At 47.8% G+C, this 19,988-nt stretch overlaps 1 protein-coding gene across 1 annotated transcript in view; it reads right to left on the bottom strand.

Moving 5' to 3' along the window:
- Positions 1-19,988, bottom strand: part of Rin3 (Ras and Rab interactor 3) — a 113,603-nt gene that overhangs the window by 58,402 nt on the left and 35,213 nt on the right. Inside the window, exon 3 of the mRNA XM_021179321.2 lies at positions 11,534-11,651. Coding sequence (XP_021034980.1) covers positions 11,534-11,651 — 118 coding nt within the window. The remainder of the gene's footprint in view (positions 1-11,533; positions 11,652-19,988) is intronic.

Raw genomic sequence — 19,988 nt, 5'->3', positions numbered from 1 at the left:
TAAAATAAAGGCTGTGTTAGCCGTGCCACAAAGAGCAAGGAAAACCAGTCATGGATCCTGACAAATTAGGGGAGACAGGCATGAAGAGCCACGGATATCCATTTTTTTTTTTTTTTTTTTTTTTTTTTTTTTTTTTTTTTTTGGTGGGACGTTCCAGAATTTCTGTCTGGGCACAGCAGCCTATGTTTTCTAGGTTGTGTTGAGGTCTAGGGATTTAGGGCATGTTCAGTTGGGAACAGGTATGGGGCCTTACCCTTCCAGGGCACTTTGAACTATCCTTTGCCAGGGAAAGTCAGGAGTCCCCTCTCCCAGGAGGCCTAGTGGCACTGAGTACCTTACACAAGTTCCTGAGGAAGCTGATGAGGACCCACTTCACTGACACCCACACAGGGCTTTTGTCCAAGCTCACAATGGCACCACTGCTGTTCTTTCTTCTTAGGCCTGGGATCTCCCAGAGCAAAAGCATCCCTGGGAAGTGAGCTAGACGTATACAGAGTGGCAGTCAACTTCCCCAAACTCCCCCAGAGCTAACATTTCTGAGAATCTCTCCCTAGACATCCTCAATAGCAGGCGCTCTGCTCCGCAGGAGCTGAGCCTCCACACAGGGTTGTACCGCGAACTACGATACAAACTACATTGTCTAGTTTTGTCTAGTCTTGCTCTCATTCACTCAAGTACCCATCCTAGTGACTTTAAGAAGCAGACTCTGATCTAGCTTTATCCCCGATCCCGCTCTGGCGCCTTAACTATATATAAAACGCTGGCTCTCAACCTTCCTAATACTGTGACCCTTTAATATGGTTCCTCATGTTGTGGTGACTCCCAACCATAAAATTATTTTTGTTGCTACTTCATCTCTGTAGTTGTGCTACTGTTATGAATTGTAATGTAAATATCTGTGTTTTCTAGTGGTCTCAGGGGACTCCTGTGAAAGGACGCTTAGGTTGAGAATCCCTGGTCTAAAGTATAATAGCTTCCCTGCAAAGCTCTTTTTTTCCCTCTTACTAGATCACAAGAGTCCCAATCACACTATTTTGTAATCGTCTACTCTGCCTCCTCAGCCAGACGGAAGACAAGGAAGCCCATCTAATCATCACAAAGGAACCAATAACTGCTTATAGTCCTTATAGTCTTATAGTCCTTATAGTCCTTATAGTCTACTGGAACATGCACAGTGGTGTTTAGGCCACCGTTACACGCCTGCAGGTCTTAGGTATGTTCATACACATTTCTTGTCTGTCCTTCCTACAGCTTCCTTGGAACTGTAACAGGCCCCTGCCTGGTTGGTGGGAAGGAAGGTCACCTGTCACATGATCTTTCTTAGTTCCTAGAGCTAGTTAGCTCTAGTGCTAGGGGGAGCACTGAATAGGAAATCTAATTTTATTCTCTTCTAATGTATGCATTCGACGCTATCTGTTTCTCCTAGGCACTGCCCACTGTCATCTGCGGATTTTGAAAAGGTTGGATTTTCATTTCAAGTATTTAAAAATTTTCCAAGAGGTTTCTTCCTTTGACCTGGTGTTATGGGGGCTGCGCTGTCTGATCTACCGCTGTCGTCTTCTGTTCATCGATTCCTACTGTGATTCTGTGTGCTCTGGTTTCTAGTTTCCATAATCTGTTAATGGACATCTTATGACCTAGAGTGATGATGAATGCTTCCCACAAACGGGAGAGGTGCGTACGTATGGCTTCTGCAATGAAGTGGTCCATGGATCTAGCTGGTCTGTTACATCCAGTTGATAGGCTCTGCTGAGCTTAACTGTGTCCATACTGACTTTCTGCCTGCTGAATTCATCCACGTCTGATAAAAGGGTGAAGTTTCTAACCCTGAAGTGTGTGTGTGCACGCACATATGCATGTGTACGAATGCCCATGTGCCTCGACATATGTGTGTGTGTGTGTTCTTTGTGTGTTGCTCCCCAGGAGCCATCCATCTTGTTTTTTGAGACTGGGCTATCCTGTCTGGTGACCGAGCTCCAGAGACAGACATATGAACTCCACACGGTTTTATGTAATGCCTGAGGACTGGGGAGATTGGACCCAAGGCTTTATGTATGTTAGGTAAACACTCAATCAATATAGCCGCATTCCTACCCCTTAATTATTTTATTTGATTTCATGTGTGATGCTGGGATGCAGTCAAGGCCTCATGTATGCTATGCAAGTGATCTACCACTAAACTAAGTCTTTAGGTCCTTACTGAAGGGACACTCACCCACTAGAGCATGGGACTCTGGCAAGTCTGGCCCTTTCCCTCCATTCCCTCTGCCATGCTCAAAAAATGAACAAAAACAAAAGAACAGCAAGAACAAACAGACAACCCCCCCCCCCAAAAAAAAATTAGGTTACATTTCTAAAGCTAACCACCAAGGTCTATTTCCCTATTTCCTTATTTGGCCACTACCAAGGTCCAGCCATCAAAGTATTAAAATTCAACAATCAAAAGCTCCTTTTGGCTCACTTAATTAACATGCCCAATAAAATTAGGCACCTCATCCTAATGCAGGGTTTCCTCTTTTTACCTTTATAAACTGCCATTTACCTATGGACCACAACTGTCTCTTCTCTATCCAGAGGCAGTCCTTTGTTATCTGGGACAAATACCCCTGCCCCCTCTCCCTTGTTTCCTTCCTCTTCTTCCTGTCTCCTGTCTTTGTCTCTTATTCCCTGCCCTTTGTCCTCTGAGGCAAATCAATCTCTTTTGTGTTGAGAACTTGGTCTTGGGGCATCCTGAGCTGACTCCAAGGTTCCCTACACTTACAAGGCTTCAGGCAGAGTTCAGCTCACTGGTCCTTCCACCTCTTGCCATGGAGAACACAGCTCTCTGCTCCTTCACACCCCCAGGATGGAACAGGGAGCAGCTCTCAGCAGACAATGTAACTTGCCTTAATATTGGCCTTCTTAGTTCCCAAAACTGTGAGATATGAATATCTTTTTTTAGACTATGCCCAGTTTCAGTCAGTTGTTTTTTGGCAGCACAGACAGACTGAGACACATGCTGAACCAAGATCACCCAGGCCTGTGACTGGAAGCCAAGAGACCCTAGGGCTTGGCCCTAACATCCCCTACAGCTGTCTTCAAAAGAAAGGTTGGTGAGTAGAAGGCTCTGATCCAGAAACAGCTGAGTCAAGTGCTATCCCTTTAGATGGCAGCACTCAGCACATGAAGACCAGGAACATACATGCAGACTAGTACCACTCCCGACAAGTAGACCAAGAACACTCACATGCAGACTAGGAGCACTTCCCCAGGCAGACCAGGAACACCCACATACAGATCAGGAGCACTACTCCCAGGCAGACCAGGAGCATCTACACACAGACCAGGACCACCCCTCCTAGGCAGATCAGGAGCACTTACATGCAGACCAGGAGCACTCACACATAGAGCAGGAGCACTCCCCACAGGCAGACCCACTGTGACACTAACCCATTTTCCCCATAATTTTCCTCTCAAGATCCTGTGCTTTCCATCTTTCTATGTCTCTGTCAAGATCTCCCAGTTCTTTTGGAACCAGACGAACTCCCCCAGCTCCCATGTTCGTGTTCACTGGACAAACATTGCTGCCCCAGACATCTCATGAGGCACTGACTCCTCCTGAGTGCTCCTCCTCTCACCTGTTGGAGTCTGCCTTCTAGAGTGCTCCCGTGACAACTCAGAGTGCTCTCCTTCTCATGGCCATCTTGTCTTCCAGCTCTCCAGTTTCAACTCCTAGGCAGTCATCAAGCTTTTGCTTTTGATGTGTTTGTTTGTTTGTTTGTTTGTTTTTACAATCCCTCTCTCTTCTCCTCTTGTGGCTGGTCACTGTCCCTGCTGGCTGCCACACAGTCCAGGGGCCCTGAAGCACCCATCTCATCGGGCTACTTCATGCTCAAAACCTTTCCATGACGCTACAAACCAAACCCTTACCAGTGTAGTGTGCTTGTCACAGCTACTGGTGACCCAGTCAAATTCTCCCCTCGAAGCCTTGATTTTGCTGCCTCTCAGTTACCACCTGAGCATGGTTTAGCCTTGGCCCCATTTGCTTCCTTGTTTCTGAGCTTTGACATAGAAGACTGTGGCTTCAGCTTCTCCAGCCTATTCCCTTAATGTTCTTCCTCATAACTGTTTCTCAACTTCCTAGGCTTATATTATAGGGCTTAGGACAGTGGCCTTGTTTCCCTTGCTCAATACTGGGGTTCTGTCTTAGCCCCCTTACATTTCCCCTCAGAACCCACTTAGCAGATACTTAGTTGGGGGATACATTTTGTCACATGCTTAGCAGAACAGAGCTGAGAAAGCTCATATAAAATAAGATGGTGAAAAAAGGAAGGGTAGGTAGTGGCATGCATGACTGTGACTTAAGATCGAGAGAGAGCAAGTAATCATGGCACCCAAGAGACGGAAGATCAAGGGGTTGAGGTTAGCCTCGGCTTCGAAAATGCAAAGGAAAGACAGGAATATGAAAGGATGGAAAGATGAGGGAGTGATGGGGATGTCTATAATTCAAACACTTGGGAGGCTGGTGTGAGATATCAAAAGGAGGAGGAGGAAGAGGAAGAGGAAGAGGGAGAGGAGAAAGAGAAAGAGGAAGAAGAGAGAAAAGAGGAGAAGAAAGAAGAGAAAGAGGAGGAGGAAGAAGGAGGAGGCTAAGTTAGTTTCCCAAGGTTCTTAGAGCTAAGTTGACCTCCCTGCCTCATCTTAACCCAACCCCAGATCTGGAAACTCAAAGCTGGAATGATGAAGGCAGAAAGAAGCGAACGGTGGCTAGTTTAGCCCAAGATCCTGTGCCCCCTAAGCAGCAATGTTTTTAGAGCAGTCCTCAGGACAGAGAGTACAGGAAATGAGGGGTTGTGAGGTGTGAGCTACATGCTGCTAATTATAACTGCCACTGTGCATTGAGTACTTGCTACAAGTAGGGCTCGTGACTTCTTCCCAGAAGTGTCTACATTTAGATACAAAGATGCTGAGCGCTTCCCTGCTGATACCTTCTTTCAAGGATCTGCCCTCAGCTGTGCCGGAGAGACACCCTTAATTCACAGATGAGGAAACCATAGTGCAAGGACATCTGACATCTTACCTGATCTCACAAGAATAAAAACCTAGAACCAACAGTCATTCTTTCCAAAAGTCATGTTGTAGAAGAAAAATGAAAACGAAGGGGTTTGCATTGACAAGCCTGCAGGACCTCCCACAAAGCAATCAACCCTGCCTTACTTCTAGCTAAAATATGGAGTCTCTATGTCAACTCTTCCTTTGATAACACCTGTTCATTGACTTGAGCCGTCTCCATTCGAAAACAGGTCAGACTGCATTCTAGGGTTTTGGGCGGTGCCAAGAGTATGGAGAGAAGTCATATTCAAGAGTAAGAGAAGTAAGTCAAAGGCATTCTGGTCACGTGGCCATGCCTATCACATGGCCATGCCTATCACGTGGCCATGCCCATATGGATCTCTACTGCCCAGGAGGACACATCCAAGATCCCTCCTCTTTGCATCTAGAAGTGATGATCCCCCATACCAATCAGCATGAGAATTTGCCATAGTTGCCCAGGAGATGGACTGTTCTCAGATGCTGATGTGTTCAAGTTGATGTAAACCCACCCACACTCCTGAGAGTGAGGATTTACTCAGAATTGGTGGACAGACCCTTCTAAAGCCAGGGTTAGTGGGCCAGAGGCACTGGGTAGGAGTGCTCAGACTGCGGCTTAGGCCTTGAGCACTGCGTAGCCCACTTCCTGCATGGGCCTGGTCATGCCACTGCCTCAGGCCTGCTCTGCGAGACACAATCCCAAATAGTTTTTCTCCTTCTTCTTCCTTTATTCAGCAACCGCTAGGAAACTGCCACCCCAGGGATATGCCTATCACCACTTCTATGCATATTAGTAAAACCAGGTTCAGCTGAACATTCTTTATCTGGAACTTTGAAATCTGAAATGCTCCAAATTCCAAGACATTTTTTTGGCCCACCAACATTATGCCATGAGAGAAAAGTACATCTGATGTCAACTGACAAGTTAAAAGGCAGATGCCTATCTATCTATCTATCTATCTATCTATCTATCTATCTATCTATCTATCTATGAAATATCTTCCAGGATATGTGCATACTGTATGCATACAACATAACCAAGTTTCCTTGTTAGGCTTAAGTCTCACCCCCAAGACAATGTTACACACGTGCAAACCATTTCAAAATCCAGGGAGAGTCTGCAACACTTCTGGTCTCAAGCATTTAGGATAAGGGATGCTCCTGTTGTAGTGTCCTCTAGGGTAGGTTGTTCATACCAGCCATCAAGGGGCAGCATTGCCTCCCAGAAATTGGCATAGCTTCACTCAGCCTTCATTTTGCTCCTTCAACAGGCTCCTTCCCGGCTATAAATCCTCCTGTAATCTCCGGGCCACTTTCCCTTCCTGCTGGCCACTGTATGAGGAGAGATGATTCTTCCTGTCCTACTGGGCTCCAGTCTGGCCATGTGGCCTGTTTTGGTCAATGAGTTGTAGGGGAAGCGGTGGTTGCATTTCTGAGTGGAATCTTCTAGAGTCATTATGGAACTCTGCTTTCTCATGTTTCAGATGGGTAGAGCTCGGCAGCAACAGTGGAAAGATCCAGGGAAAACACACTCATGTTACTATGTATTTGAGTGTTTTAATCAGATGTATTCTATAGTACATCCATGCTACTTTGTGTGTAAGCAACTAAAGGTGTAGGGCAGTCTGTTACCACTACAAGCATGGCTTAGCTGACAGAATCAGGATTTTTCAAAGAAGAATCTTTGTAAGGAATCAGGGAAAGAAGCTGGGCAGTGGTGGTGCACACCTTTAATACCAGCATTCAGGAAGCAGAGGCAGGCAGATGTCCGGGTTCAAGGACAGCCTGGTCTACAACGTGAGTTCCAGGATGGCCAGGGGAACACAGAGAAATGCTGTCTGGAAAAAACATAAAAGAAAAAAAAAGAAACTAGGGAGGGGATTTTAAGTGCCTCAGAGCACAGCTGTGGTCAAAGCAAGACTCACTTTTGGGACACCCCCTGGTTTCCTCCCTCAACTCTGCATGGGGAAACCCAGAAAGCTCCAGTTCTAGGCTTGGGCCCTTCCATTGCCCACTTCCCCTTGAGGGCACCCCATTGAAGTTAGCTTGGCCACAGAGCCTCACGATCACCCTACATGATCTGGATAACTAATTCCTTCCAGGACTCTCTGAGGAAAGGCACCATCACTATGCCTACCTCACAGGCAGGGAGGCTGGGGGCCGGAGGCATGAAGCGTTTTTTTTGTTTTTTGTTTTTTTTTTGCCCAGTCACACAAGTGGCAAGAGACAGAGGTGAGAGAAACCAAGCTATGACATCAAAGGCACAGAATTCAAAGAGAGGGAGGAGCATGGAACTTAGAATTGCTGAGGCAGAGAAACAGCCCAGCCAATGCCCTGCTCTGGCAGCAGACCTCAAAAGAAAGAGGTTCAGGAGCAGCACAGTAATGTAAAGAGAGAGCAAAGTGAAATACGCAAACGGTGGGCACCGCTGTGTTTGTGGCCAACGTGTTGGAATAAGGACTGACGATCCAGATTACACAAATGACTTTGGTTTGCATTTTGACTATCTTCAAGGCAAGGCTGGAATGCTCAACTTGAAGCCTGAAAATGCAGGGAATTCTACCATGTGGCCCTGGGAGAAAACCAAGAACCTGGGATGTTAGTGCTCCCATTTCTGAGTAGTCTGGTTTGACCATCTCGGTAGAAATGAAGATTTTTTTTTTTTCCCTCAGGAGACACTCCTGTCCCTTCTCTGGGCTATCACACAATTGAAGTAGTGAATTCTCAGCTAGGACGAGGAGAAGCCTGGGGCCCTGCAGTCAGCTAGAGGACGATTTATTTCCTGGAAAGAGAGTTCACAGATTTCTGATCACTTGTCAGACAACCTGGCAGGACACACTGGGGTCCAGACAGTGACATGTTGGGCAGGGCCATGCCTCTGTCAGGATGGCTTAGTTACGCATGCTTCGTACCCTCCGCTTAACCTAAACCCCATCTCAGCATCCTGAAGATGGACTTGTGGAGGATGGTCGCTGGATCTCTCAAGTTGTTCGTCTTCCCACAGTGAGGAGCTCTCCTTTCTCATCCTTTCATCATTACGCAGCTGTTTCATTTGCCTATTGAGGACAGGTGGCCGAGCCCAGCTCACAGTTCTGGTAATACACATCCATCCATCTTGACAAAACTTCACTCAGCTAAACTTTCACAGCTCCTGGACCTTCTCAGACACCCCTCATATACTGCCTGTTCTAGCAATGACCCCTCTAAGTGCGGCAGGAGCCTCCACCCTACCTGTTCGACCGTCATTTAGACCCAATCAGGCTTTTCTTGTTTCTCATCCCCAGGAAGAAGGGACAATCTGTCTACCTTCAGCCAGCACCCCATTAGATCATTCATCCACCTTGCTATAAATCCCCACCTGTGCAAGCTGAGTCGGGATTGGGCCAGTTCTGCACGTGAGAGCCCAATGGCTGCAATGTTTCTGAACTGAATCTGTTTTAACCCTCCTAACCACCATCTCACACTTACTTGCCTTCATAAGGCTCTGTATTGAAAGTGGGACATGAAATCAAACTCGTGCCCTGGTTTCCAAGGGCTGGGTTGTCTTTAAGGTGCAGAAGCCTAGATGTGATGCCCCAAAGGCAGCAGCCAGCCAGCAGAAAAGGCACATAGGACAAAGGAGCAGAAAAGAATTCCAGACAGCTACAGGGCCAGCTCCAGTCTCGCCTCTCACCTCTAAAACCCTCAGGCACCCCGCCTTGATCCTGTACTTTCTCCACACAGCCCTGGGCATGCCCCCATCTGAGCACTTTTCCAATCCTAGAGCTAAAACTCACTTGCTCAAGGCATGTGGGTCCCTAAATGTACAGAGGAAACTAAGATGTGGCAGCCTAGTCCCAAAGTCATGACTCTCAGTAAGAGGCAGGGGGATCCTAAAATCCTAGCCCAGCAGTTTGTGCCTACTGGTCAACCTTCTCTTGGGGTCAAAAACACATCCAGCATCATGTGGCCCCAGAGACACCGTGAAAGTCACATTCCCCTGGCCATATGAAAAATGACCCAGGTTCTTGGGGAACAGGAGACAATCCAAACAACACCACCCTTTCTGAGTCATCAAAGGACACAATGTACTTCAGTGGTTTGGAAAAACCGAAACACTCCCCATCCTCTTTGAGAACCCCACCCCCACCCTGACTCCACAGCCCTTTCCAGATCCACCTCTGTACTCTCATACTAGAGGGCTGGGCAACTCCCAGAATTCCTTAAAATCCTTCTGCTTGGGGCTGGAGAGATGGCTTTGTGGTGGAGAGCACTGGCTGCTCTCCCAGAGGAACCGGGTTCAATTCCCAGCAACCACACAGCAGCTCATACCTGTCTGTAAGTCCAGTTCCAGGGCTTCTGACACCCTCACACAGACACAAGCAGGTAAAACACCAATACACATAAAAACAAGTTATATATTAAAAAATCCAGTGGGTCTGCTTCCCTGGGCACATAGTTAACTATATTTCACAGTGTCCCCTGCAGTTAGGTTTGGTCTTGTGACAGAGTTCTAGCTAACAAAATATGGGTATAGGAGGTACCTAGACTCTTTTTCCAGTCCACACAGTTACCTTGGACCCAATCGTATAATATGGAGGTCACATGCTGAAGATAGCAGAACAGTGGGGTGCCTGCAGGGGGCCTAAGGGAAGCATAGCTTGCCTGTGCTTGGAAATTAGCTTCCTGCAGCTTTAAGTCATTTCTTGGTATTGAGGCAGTTGGCTGATTTCCACCTGGCACATCCCCCATGACAGTAAAAGGCCTTTCCACTTCTGTCTCCTTATCTTACTTGATATCCTAAGAGGCAGGCGTTGTGTGTTCTTGCCATAGGATGCAGCACCTGTACTACATAGGGATATACATTCTCGGTGCAGCCCTGGTTGTCCTGGCACTCACTCTGTGGACCAGGCTGGCCTTGAACTCAGAGATCTGCTTGCCTCTTCCTCCCGAGTGCAAGTATTAAAGGCATTCGATACCACTGCCTGGCTTGGGGCACAGGCGTTTTGTTCATGTGGTTTGAGTTGCTGGAAAGACCTTCTCCCAGCAGGATGGGGACCTACCCTACTTTCCTTTTGTAGAAAATCACCCTTTTATTGGACAAACACAAGCACCTTCACACATTCAAAACCTAACCCTAAAGCCTTCTCCTCTTAGATACCCTCACACAGTAGATATTCTTTGATATTCTTCCCAGTTTAAGGAGGATCTGGACCTGCCCCACCTGACAGGTGCCCCCTGACAGTAACAGCTGTCATACCACGGAGCAAGTGATGCCTGTTAGCCCTGTTCTATCATAGCCACCCTCTAGCCTGACTGAAAACCCCCTCACCCTAAGGCAAGGACTTCCTTCTTATTCATCTATGTAGGTTCTCAGTGTCTTGAAAAGCAGGCATCCAAGACTACTTACTGTCATTCTGCTGTGGACCTAGGGTGATAAGCCTCAGGGAACACCCTGGAATTGTTTCTATGGATGTTAGCTCATACCTGGAATAGCCTATGGATTCTTGTCACAGGCTTCTTAGATTTCAAAACCTAACCCGTGAACACATGGCCTTTGAAAGGAGGCAGAAGCTGGTTCAAAACAAGGGAGCCTAGGTCAGAAGAGGTCCAAGCTCCATGATGTCTTTAATAGTACAAAGCCACTGTAGAATCCAGGCATGGTGGTATATACCTGTCATAGTGGCAGTGGAAAGGCTGAGGTAGGAGGACCATGAGTTCGAGGCCAGCCTGGATTAAAGATCCCCAAACAGGCTCCCCACAAGCCCATGTCATGTATGTTCTGGTAGTCCTATCAACACCCAGCAGTTTTGCCTTTGGAATTGCTTGCCCATGTGACCCTAACAAAGGCTCTGGGGTAGAGATAGGACAGTGACTGTTAGTTTCATTTGATGGAAGAGAAAGCTGAATTTCAGAGAGGCGACACGACACACGGCAAGTCATGGCTTGAGAATGTAGTAATGAGTCACTGGAACCCAGGACTGGACATGTCATTTCCTCCCCTTTCTCTGTCGTCCTTTGTGCTCAGCAAACAAGAGACAACTTGACGACGGCTACGAGGAAGCAAAGCCTTCAAGCCGTGAGCAGAGAAAGTGAATAAATAGTAACTGTGACTTGGCTTCATGTTTTGAAACAGGCCTTCTTTCTAACCTGACACACACTGGGTAGCAGGCCTTCACGTTGCAGCAAATCTTCCTCCTGCTGTCACCCAAGGGGTAGAATTGCCCATATGTGCCTCTAGGTCTGACAATTTTGATGCTTGGTCAAAATTGTAGTCCATGTAATGTGGGCACAGGAGACGCCGCCCCAACATGAGTACCCTCCCAAACCCTTACTTAATCCAAACTGCTACCTTGGAACCAACCCTAAAAATGATTTTCCCTATTCTAGTTTTAAACATGGGGACAGAAGGTAGGGTCTGTGTCGCACAGGTTTTGCTGCTGTGTCTTGGAGGGGCCGGGGGGGGGTGGTGGCAAGAACTTACTAGACTTTTCTTCTTTGATGGGGTACTCCAGCACCTCAGCTGAGCTGCCCTTCAGGGAAGGGAAGTGGACACACAGCACCAATTGCTTCAGGTTGTTGTCCCGGCACACCAGGAACATCTGAAACGGCAGAAGCAGGGGCTCTGTGAGTCGGAGGCTTTGGTGGAGGCCAGAGGGGCAGCAGTGTGCGGGGTGGAAATCATCCAGAGGGTGTCTGAAGCAAACCTCTGAGAAAAGTGAATCCAAATTTGAGATCCTCAAGTCTCCATTTCTCATTTGCACTGAGTCTACGCATGGTTGATGCATGGGGATTCAGTGGGGTTCTGTATGAGGGTGGTCCGGGATCCAGGATCAGAGAAGCCCTAATAGTTGGGAGTTGGTTGAATGTCAATTCAAACAATGCTCTAGCACCCAGCTCTTTTTGGGGGAGGGGGTAAGAAGTGGGTGGGGAGTTATAAATATGGGGAAATTTATACTTTTTTTCCCTTTGCAAAAATAAAAGTAGCTAGCATTTTGTTTGGACCTTGTGGTACTGAGGATTGAACACACGGCCTCTTGTGTGCTAAGCAAGGTGCTTCCACTATGCACCAGTCCTCCTTTCATTCACCGTTCCTTATTCTGAGATAAGGTCTTCATAAGTTGCCTAGGTTATACCACATCTGATCACGAAGTGGCTCCACTCCTCATGGTCCCCAATTGCATGAAGAAGCTTCTCCTTTGTCACCAATTGCTGTTTTATCATATCCTTTTCAGGCACAGCTAGCCCTTCTCAGGCTCACCCTTCCTTCCCAGATGACACTTTCTGGAATGTTCCTGGCTTCCTCAAACATTCTGTCAAGGGAAGGAAAGCGCTTGGCCAGTGTCCCCATTCCTCCATCCTCACTCTGCCCCTGGACTCTGTTTCCTGGGCTCAGGTCCCAAACAGCTCAGCTAGAAATCCCCAAACTAGGAGTGTAGCCAAGTTGTTTAGGGCTGGCTGGGGCACAAGGATACCAGGACATCCCCATGTGTGAGGACATGACCCTGAGTGTGGGATGCTCTGGAGAAGACCTTTCCTTAGGTTCCAAATTCTGCTGCCACAACTGCTGGTTATTAATCCCCACCATGACACTGCCAGGTCATCTTAGGCATGAATAGAGTGCCATTAATAAAACACGCAGTTAGCTCAATGCTGCTGGTCGGAGGCAGCTGTCATATACTGTCTCCCCAGTTGGCCCCAAGCCTGAACTTGCCATTTCTCATAAGAAATCTACAAGGGATGTGGTAATGATGAACCCAAGAGAGCCAGGTGAGCTTAAGACGGAATGGGAGAGGCTAGAGATGGGCTTGAACTCAGGCCCTCAGACTCTAGACGCCACTCATGATCTTCCCCGTCTTGCCAGGCCCTGGAGGTTGCTTCTCTATGAGCATGCAGGCACGGCCCATGTGGAAGTTAGCTGAGGTGGGAAATGGAAGATAAGTCTCTCTCTTCCCCTGGGCAGGGTGGAGAGGACATGAGAACCAGAAGCGGAAGTGGGGAGAAGAGGAGCTGCTGGTCTGTCCCCTTGCTTCTAGATGCTTCCATTAGACTTCACTCCCCACCTCGAGACAACGGCTGAGGCACTGAACTTGAACTGTCCCAAGGATGTCTTTCAAATACGAAGCCACTTTATTTCCTCAACAAGTTCAAGGTTAGCTTGCCTCTTTGCACACAGATCCGTGGGAACCAGTGGGGTTGGAGGAAATGCGTATGAATGAATGTTATGAGTGGGCGTACCATAATATGAAATACAGCTGGTCTTTGTTTCCAATTCTTAGTACAGAGCTTCAAAACCCTGGGAATTTCCTGAGGCAGGGGCATCTGCCATTGTAAGAACTTTTCCAGACCAGGCATGGTGTTGTGCTAACAGGAGTCTCTTAGGGCCTTAGTTTCAGAGGGGGGTGAAAAGGGATTTCAGGCCAGCCCTGCCCTGACTTGGGGGAGGTGGGCAGAGTTGAGATGGGTACCCTTTCACAGCCTGATGTTTCATTCCTGCCTAGGCAACAAGACCTCAGTAAAATGCTACTGGCTAGATCTGGTAGCACATGTCGGAATTCTACATGTCTGTCCTCCCACATGTCTCTGTAAACTAGGAAAGTGACAGGGTGTGCAGGGGGCTCCTGGGTAGGAAAACCAGAAAGCCTTGATTCCAAGCTGCAGACCTCAGGCCTTGGCTCTGAGTGGAGAGAGGCCAAGGCAAGCAATGGGGAAAGCAGATGACAGAAGCAGGCACTGGGGTCTCTGATCACTCCTGAATGCTTAGTAGGGTGACTGGCCACAGAGATGTTCACCCTCTTGGCCACACTACCAAGGTGCCTGCTCCTGAGAGGTTTCGATGATTAAGCATAGTGGACCTCAGTGGTCTGATTCCTCACTAACCTGACTTGACATCCGGGTCAGCAGTCTGGCTTCTGTCTCTTTTTTTCCTTTCTCCCAACACAATCCACTAGGAAGCCCCACTCCAACCCCCAAAGCAGAATGGCCTCCCCCCAACAGCCACTGGGTTGTGTGCCACATTGGGCTCTAATTTCTGTGAACAGCTAGGGTTCCTCCATCTAAACTCTGAACTAGACAGTAATGACAGCCCTTGGGCCAAGTCAAGGTGGTTGTATCCTTCCCAGTGCCAATGCAGAGCTGCCGTGGGTTGTCAGGGAGGCCACTTGCCTTCTCTGAGAGGCTTTGTGGGGAGGGAGACAAGTGAAGGATTCCGAGCTGTCTGTTTAGAAAATGTTCTTCTGTCTCCAGCATCTTGGGGGCCTTTACCCCCCGCCCCCGAAGGTTACACGAGAGTTCATTTTGTGATAAATTAAGGCATTCACCGAGGCTGGTGAGGACAACTGAGGACTCTTCCCTGTCTGTCTTAGTCAGAATGGGGTATTTTTGTTGTTTTGTGTTTTGATACAGTGTCTTGCTAGGTAGTCCAAGCTGGACTGAAGCATGCTATGGAACCCAGAGTAACCTTGAATTTGCAGTGGTTTCTCCTGTTTCAGCTTCCTGAGTGCTGTGATTACAGGCACGTGCAACCACAGATCATATGCTTTCTAGGATGTCTGTTTTGGTTCTCTGAGACGGAGTATCACTGTATGACCCTGATTGGTCTTGAACCCGCAGAGACTCATCCTTCTCATATCTGCTTCCCAAGTGCTGGCATAGGACAGGATGGGTTTTGAAAAGCCAATGTTTTCATCAATAGTTAGGATGGAGAAAAAAAAAAAAACAGACTCAGATAAAGAGTTACACAGCCACAACAACACCCTCAAACTAATAGGTAAAACCCAGAATTTACATGCACTCCAATTGACTGTTTTTACCCTTCATTTTGGACCTATATCATTAGAGCTGTTTGTAGTTGAAGGAATTTCCCATAATGCCCATAGGTATGCATCTAGTTTGGCAAAGGCCAGATCTACACAGGACTAGGTAGACGGCCTAGAGGCCATCCTGGGCTCATGTAGCTATGGTAGTTCACCAGTAGCTCAACATCCTCTCACCTGGGGCTCCACCCCAACAGAGCTGGGAGTGTGTACAGAAGGTCAGAGACCCAGCAATGGACTGAAGGATGCATCGCCCAAGATGCATTTACTAGCTGTGGGGAAACTGCAGCTCACAATTCCTCTGACTTACCACCTGGCCATGGCAAGGCCCAGGCAGCATTTCTCAAAGCTCGCCACAGCTCATTTTCTAGGAGCCTTAAAAGCATACCAGTGGCTCTTCTTTCAGAGAGCAGAAACACAATTTGGTGACAGTGGAGGGATTATCTTCTCAAGAACTGAAGGGAGAGATTCAAATGTCCCAGTCCCACACAGAATGGTCCCACTCATGACCCAGCAGGTCTGGGGATGTGGTTAGATGGAAGAGTCCTAGCTTCTTAAGACAAGCCAAAGGAATAAGCATTTGGACTAGGGGCTGAGATGCAGTCAGTTTTTGGCCTCTGAAGGCAGCCAGTGGTGGAATTGAGCGAGGCACCCTACCTAGAAGGGTAGGGTCTGTGTCTCACAGGTGTCTCTCCCTGCCCTGTTTCCTGTCTCTCATCCTTGTGGCAGCCCTGTAGAACAGGTACACACACTGCATCCACCCGTAGGAAACAGCTCTGCAAGGGGAGCAAACACTTGGGCTTCCCTGTGTTACCAAAGAACCTTGCCTGAATGGAATTAGCACCCTTGTGATCTACCGAACCATCATCTTCCCATCCAGCTGACAACATGCACTCCCCTAGAATTCTCTTGAGCTAAATCCTCACTACCAAAGAGAAATGCTCAAGAGGCCTCTCTCATTGAAGACGGTTTTTAAAGGGCTAGTGAGATAGCTTAGCAGGGAGAAGCACTTGCCACCAGACCTGATGACCTGAGTTCCTGATGACCAAACCCCACACGGTGGAAGGAAAGAAACAATTTCTTCAACATGTTTCCTCTGATCGCTACACTCCCACCATAGCAAGTGTGCCCTCTCCCATTAACAGATAATTAAAAAAAAAAAAAAACCAACTGTCTTTCAAGCTGGAATCGATGACAGTTCAATAGCAACAGGTTCAGGTCACACACAGACCTTGGCTTCTAGGAGAGTTCCTTAATCAAGGAAGCAGAAGTCTTTGGACACACAGGATGTGGCTAGTCCTGGGCTGAGGGCAGACAGTATACAAGATAATGGTATCTTCTATGGTGAGAAAACAGTAAAGTGATTCAAACAGAAAGCGGGCAATGATACCTACACACACAACTGCGGGGTGCTGGGGTTAGCAAGAGCCATGTTTGTTTTCCACTGATGTGACAAACACATGAGCAAAAGTAGTCTGGGGAGGAAAGAGTTATTTCATCTTATTGCTCACAGTCGGTTATTGAGGGAAGTCATGACAGGAAGTTGAGGCAGGTCCTGGACACAGGGACTGAAGCAGAGACCAAGGAGTAACACTGCTTACAGACTTGCTCTGCTTGCTTTTTTAACCAACCCAGGATCACCTGCCTAGAGGTGGCCTCACCCGCTCAGCTCTTCTATAGTAATCATTAATTAAGAAAATGCACCATTGAGTTGCCTGCAGGCCAATCTGATGCAGCCACTTTTTCAATTGAGATTCCCTCTTCCCAGACGACCCTAGATTGTGTCAAACTGACAAAACCTAACCATCACAAACCACTTGAGTGACTTCTGTGGACAACTTTCTACAAGTGTTGCAAATTAGGAGCTAGGGAGATATCTTAGTGGGAAAAGTGCTTGCCTTGCAAGCATCAGGACCTGAGTTCGATTCCCAGAACCCAGGCAAAGGGCCCAGTGTGGTGGCACATTCTGTGATCCCAGTACTGAGGAGGCAGAGACAGGTGGGGGATCCCTGAGGGCTCACTGGACAGCTAGCTTAGCCGCCTTATTGGACCCCAGGTTCTATAAGGCCTTGTCTCAATAATGAATGAAGAAAGAAAGAAACAAAGAAAGAAGCCAACCTGAAAACAACACAGGAGGTTGACCTTTGGCCTCTACAGCTGGGGTACAAACGTGGTTGCAAGGTAGTTTGCACACAAGGTATCAAACTAGTCTCATGATTACATATTATTGTGCTTAAGTAAACAGACAAGAGATGAATCTTAGGAAGAATCCCAATGCCATCGAGAGTCCTGTCATCCAGAAGGCTGGGTATAACACCCCTGCTTATAGCAGAGTGACTTTCCTTCCAAGGAGTAGTAGGGAAAGAGGGCAGCAGGGGTGTGTGTGGGGGTGGAGTGGGGTGGGGTGGTGGCAAGAATGAGCCTGAGGGAGAGAGATGCCACAAACTGGTAGCAACGAGCAAAGTCAACCCCACCAGGACAAGGCACATGGCTGTTTGGTACCTACTGTGATTCCAGTAGGAAATGCCCCCTACAAACCTGAAGCCCAGGTCTCTGACTTAGAGCTAAATCAGAGGCTCTGGAAACATTAGGAAGTGTGGCTTGGCTAAAGGAAGTAGATCAGTTGGGGGCAGGTCCTTTATATTGTCCCTTGCCCTTTTCCTGTCTGGCTTTGCTCCACCACTTCCTATCTACCAGGAGGTGATGGACTTTGCTCTGTCACTTCCTGTCCACCGTGAGATGACAGGCTTTGCTTATCATTGGCTCTCTGCCATAATTCAGCTTCGCTTCAGGTCCACAGCAATGTTGTTAACCAAATACGAACTGAGAGCTCTCAAACCATGAGCCCACATAAATCCTTCATCTTTTAAACTGTTTCTCTTAGAAATTCATCACAGCAGCAAAAACAATATAACAAGGGACCTTTGAATGATGGGCAGCCACTGGCTTTGCCTCTGCTCTGGAGAGGGTCTTGGTGCAGACAGAGGACATGAGGTATAACCAAGTCCAGGCTTTAGTTGACGCTAATGTACCAGGACTGGTAGAGTAACTGTGGCAAGTGTTGGTTAGCTGCTGTTAGCAGGGGAGTTCCCATGCGGGTGGACACAGGGCATGCTCTGTTCTCAGGGCACAGGGTACTCTCTGTTCTATGCTTGCAACTTTTCCATTAACTCTAAAGCCATTCTAACTAAAATAACAAACCAGCCCAAGTGCAGAAGAAATAGAGGCAACTTTCCGATTGCCTTGTTGCTGAATACATACTTTTTTTTTTTTTTTGGCTTTTCCTTTTAAAAAGGGGACCACAGTGTTCCCAACTCCTTATCAGAGAAGAGGCTGCTAGGACTGAGGCAGGTCCTGGGGAAGGAAGTGGATGCGGCCAAGGTCACACAGACTCTGGGGACAAGTGAGCTGGCAAGACAAAGGCTGCCTCTCACCATGCTGCAGGAGGTGAATCCGGATCTCTAGGCTGTGTCTCTCAACTCAGGGACCACCCATGATGTTTGTCTCTTTCAAAATAATGACATCACTGCACTGGTTCTATGGGAACCACACTGTGTAGCAAAGGGCTTCCCCAGAATCTTTGAAGATCCCTCAATGGGCATTTTCCCCCTTTTTCTATGGAATGGAGTCTCACACTGTGGTCCAAGCTCCATTTTTCCTATCTGTGTGATTTTAGGCAAAAGAGTCAACATCTCTGTGCCTCAAGTTCCACATCTGGAAAGGGGGATGCTGATTACGTCTAGCTGTCAGAAACGGCTACAAGGATTAAATAATATCTGCAAGTAGCTGTCTTAGCTTGTGTAAGCATGTTATGGGATGTTGTTGACTCAAAAATGATAAGATAGCCTAGTTATCACATTTTAGAACATATCCCTGTCCTTAGATAAGACGCCTGAATCTCAATATAATCTGCTCACACCCTCCTCTCTTGGCTAAACTACCCCAGGATCATTTGTTCTCTCTAAACCAGCCTGGTGCTGTGTAAATGGGGGTTATGAGGCACCATTTAGGGTCTGCACTGTTCAGTGCAGATGCAACTGTCCCCCCCCCCAATATTTTGCATCCACGGTTAATGTGCAGGTGCACTATGGGGATATGAGGGTGAGTGTATTTGTTTCTTTCTTGTTCCTCCTTTGTTGGTGTCTCTACTCTGCACCGTAGGCCTAGACGTGAGTCTGCTATTCACTAGCCTCATAACCTGAAGCAGGTGATGCTACCACCACCATCCCATCCCTCCAATTCCCCAACTCCCTCTCTGCTCAGCACCTGGCCTTCCCTAGACTCCTAGACTCTAGCCTGGCCTCTTGCAGCCAGGGCTGTTTCTGGCAGGTAACGGTTCTCACAGAACAGGCAGAGAGAAAAGACTGTAAAACGAACCGTCTAACCTTCATGATAGCAACAGACTGATGAACAGCACAAAGTCCCCAGACCCTCAGGTGACAGAGTCCCAGGGGTGTTCCCCACACTGCCTTCAAGGGGGTTCAGTTAGTGTGTATAACCTCTGCCCATCTCTTTCTCTTTCTACTGCTTCTTGGGAACTCTCTATAGGACACCAGAGGTTCTAAGAGGCTGGTGCTGACAAAATCTGAACTCAGGCCTCCTCATGGCTTGTGAAATGGGACAAAGGCAGAGCCTTTGACGTCTGGACAACATAGGGTTGGTGTTCACAAACAACAAACAAACCCCTAGGGGCCTGGGAGATGTCAAGTTTTTGTGCTTTTTGAAGAAAGGACGGTACAAGGCTCGGGGTGCTTGCTAAGCACAGCACACACACTACCGCAGAGCCCCCCTCTAACCACAGAAATACCTCTGACAAGGCCACAACTTCTATTGCCCCAGTTTGCAGTGTGACCCCCATCAGTATTCTACCAAGGGCAAAAAGGATGGACCTGTTCCTCACAACTCAGTTTAGACCTGTACTGGCTGGTTTTGTGTCAACTGGACACAGCTGGAGTTATCACAGAGAAAGGAGCTTCAGTTGAGGAAATGCCTTCATGTAAGGCATTTTCTCAATTAGTGATCAAGGAGGAAAGGCCCCTTGTGGGTGGGACCATCTCTGGGCTGGTAGTCTTGGTTCTATAAGAGAGCAGGCTGAGCAAGCCAGGAGAAGCAAGCCAGTAAAGA

Source organism: Mus caroli, chromosome 12 (assembly GCF_900094665.2).
Source record: "Mus caroli chromosome 12, CAROLI_EIJ_v1.1, whole genome shotgun sequence".
NCBI lineage: Eukaryota > Metazoa > Chordata > Mammalia > Rodentia > Muridae > Mus > Mus caroli.
This window is presented reverse-complemented; position numbering and strand designations above follow the sequence as displayed.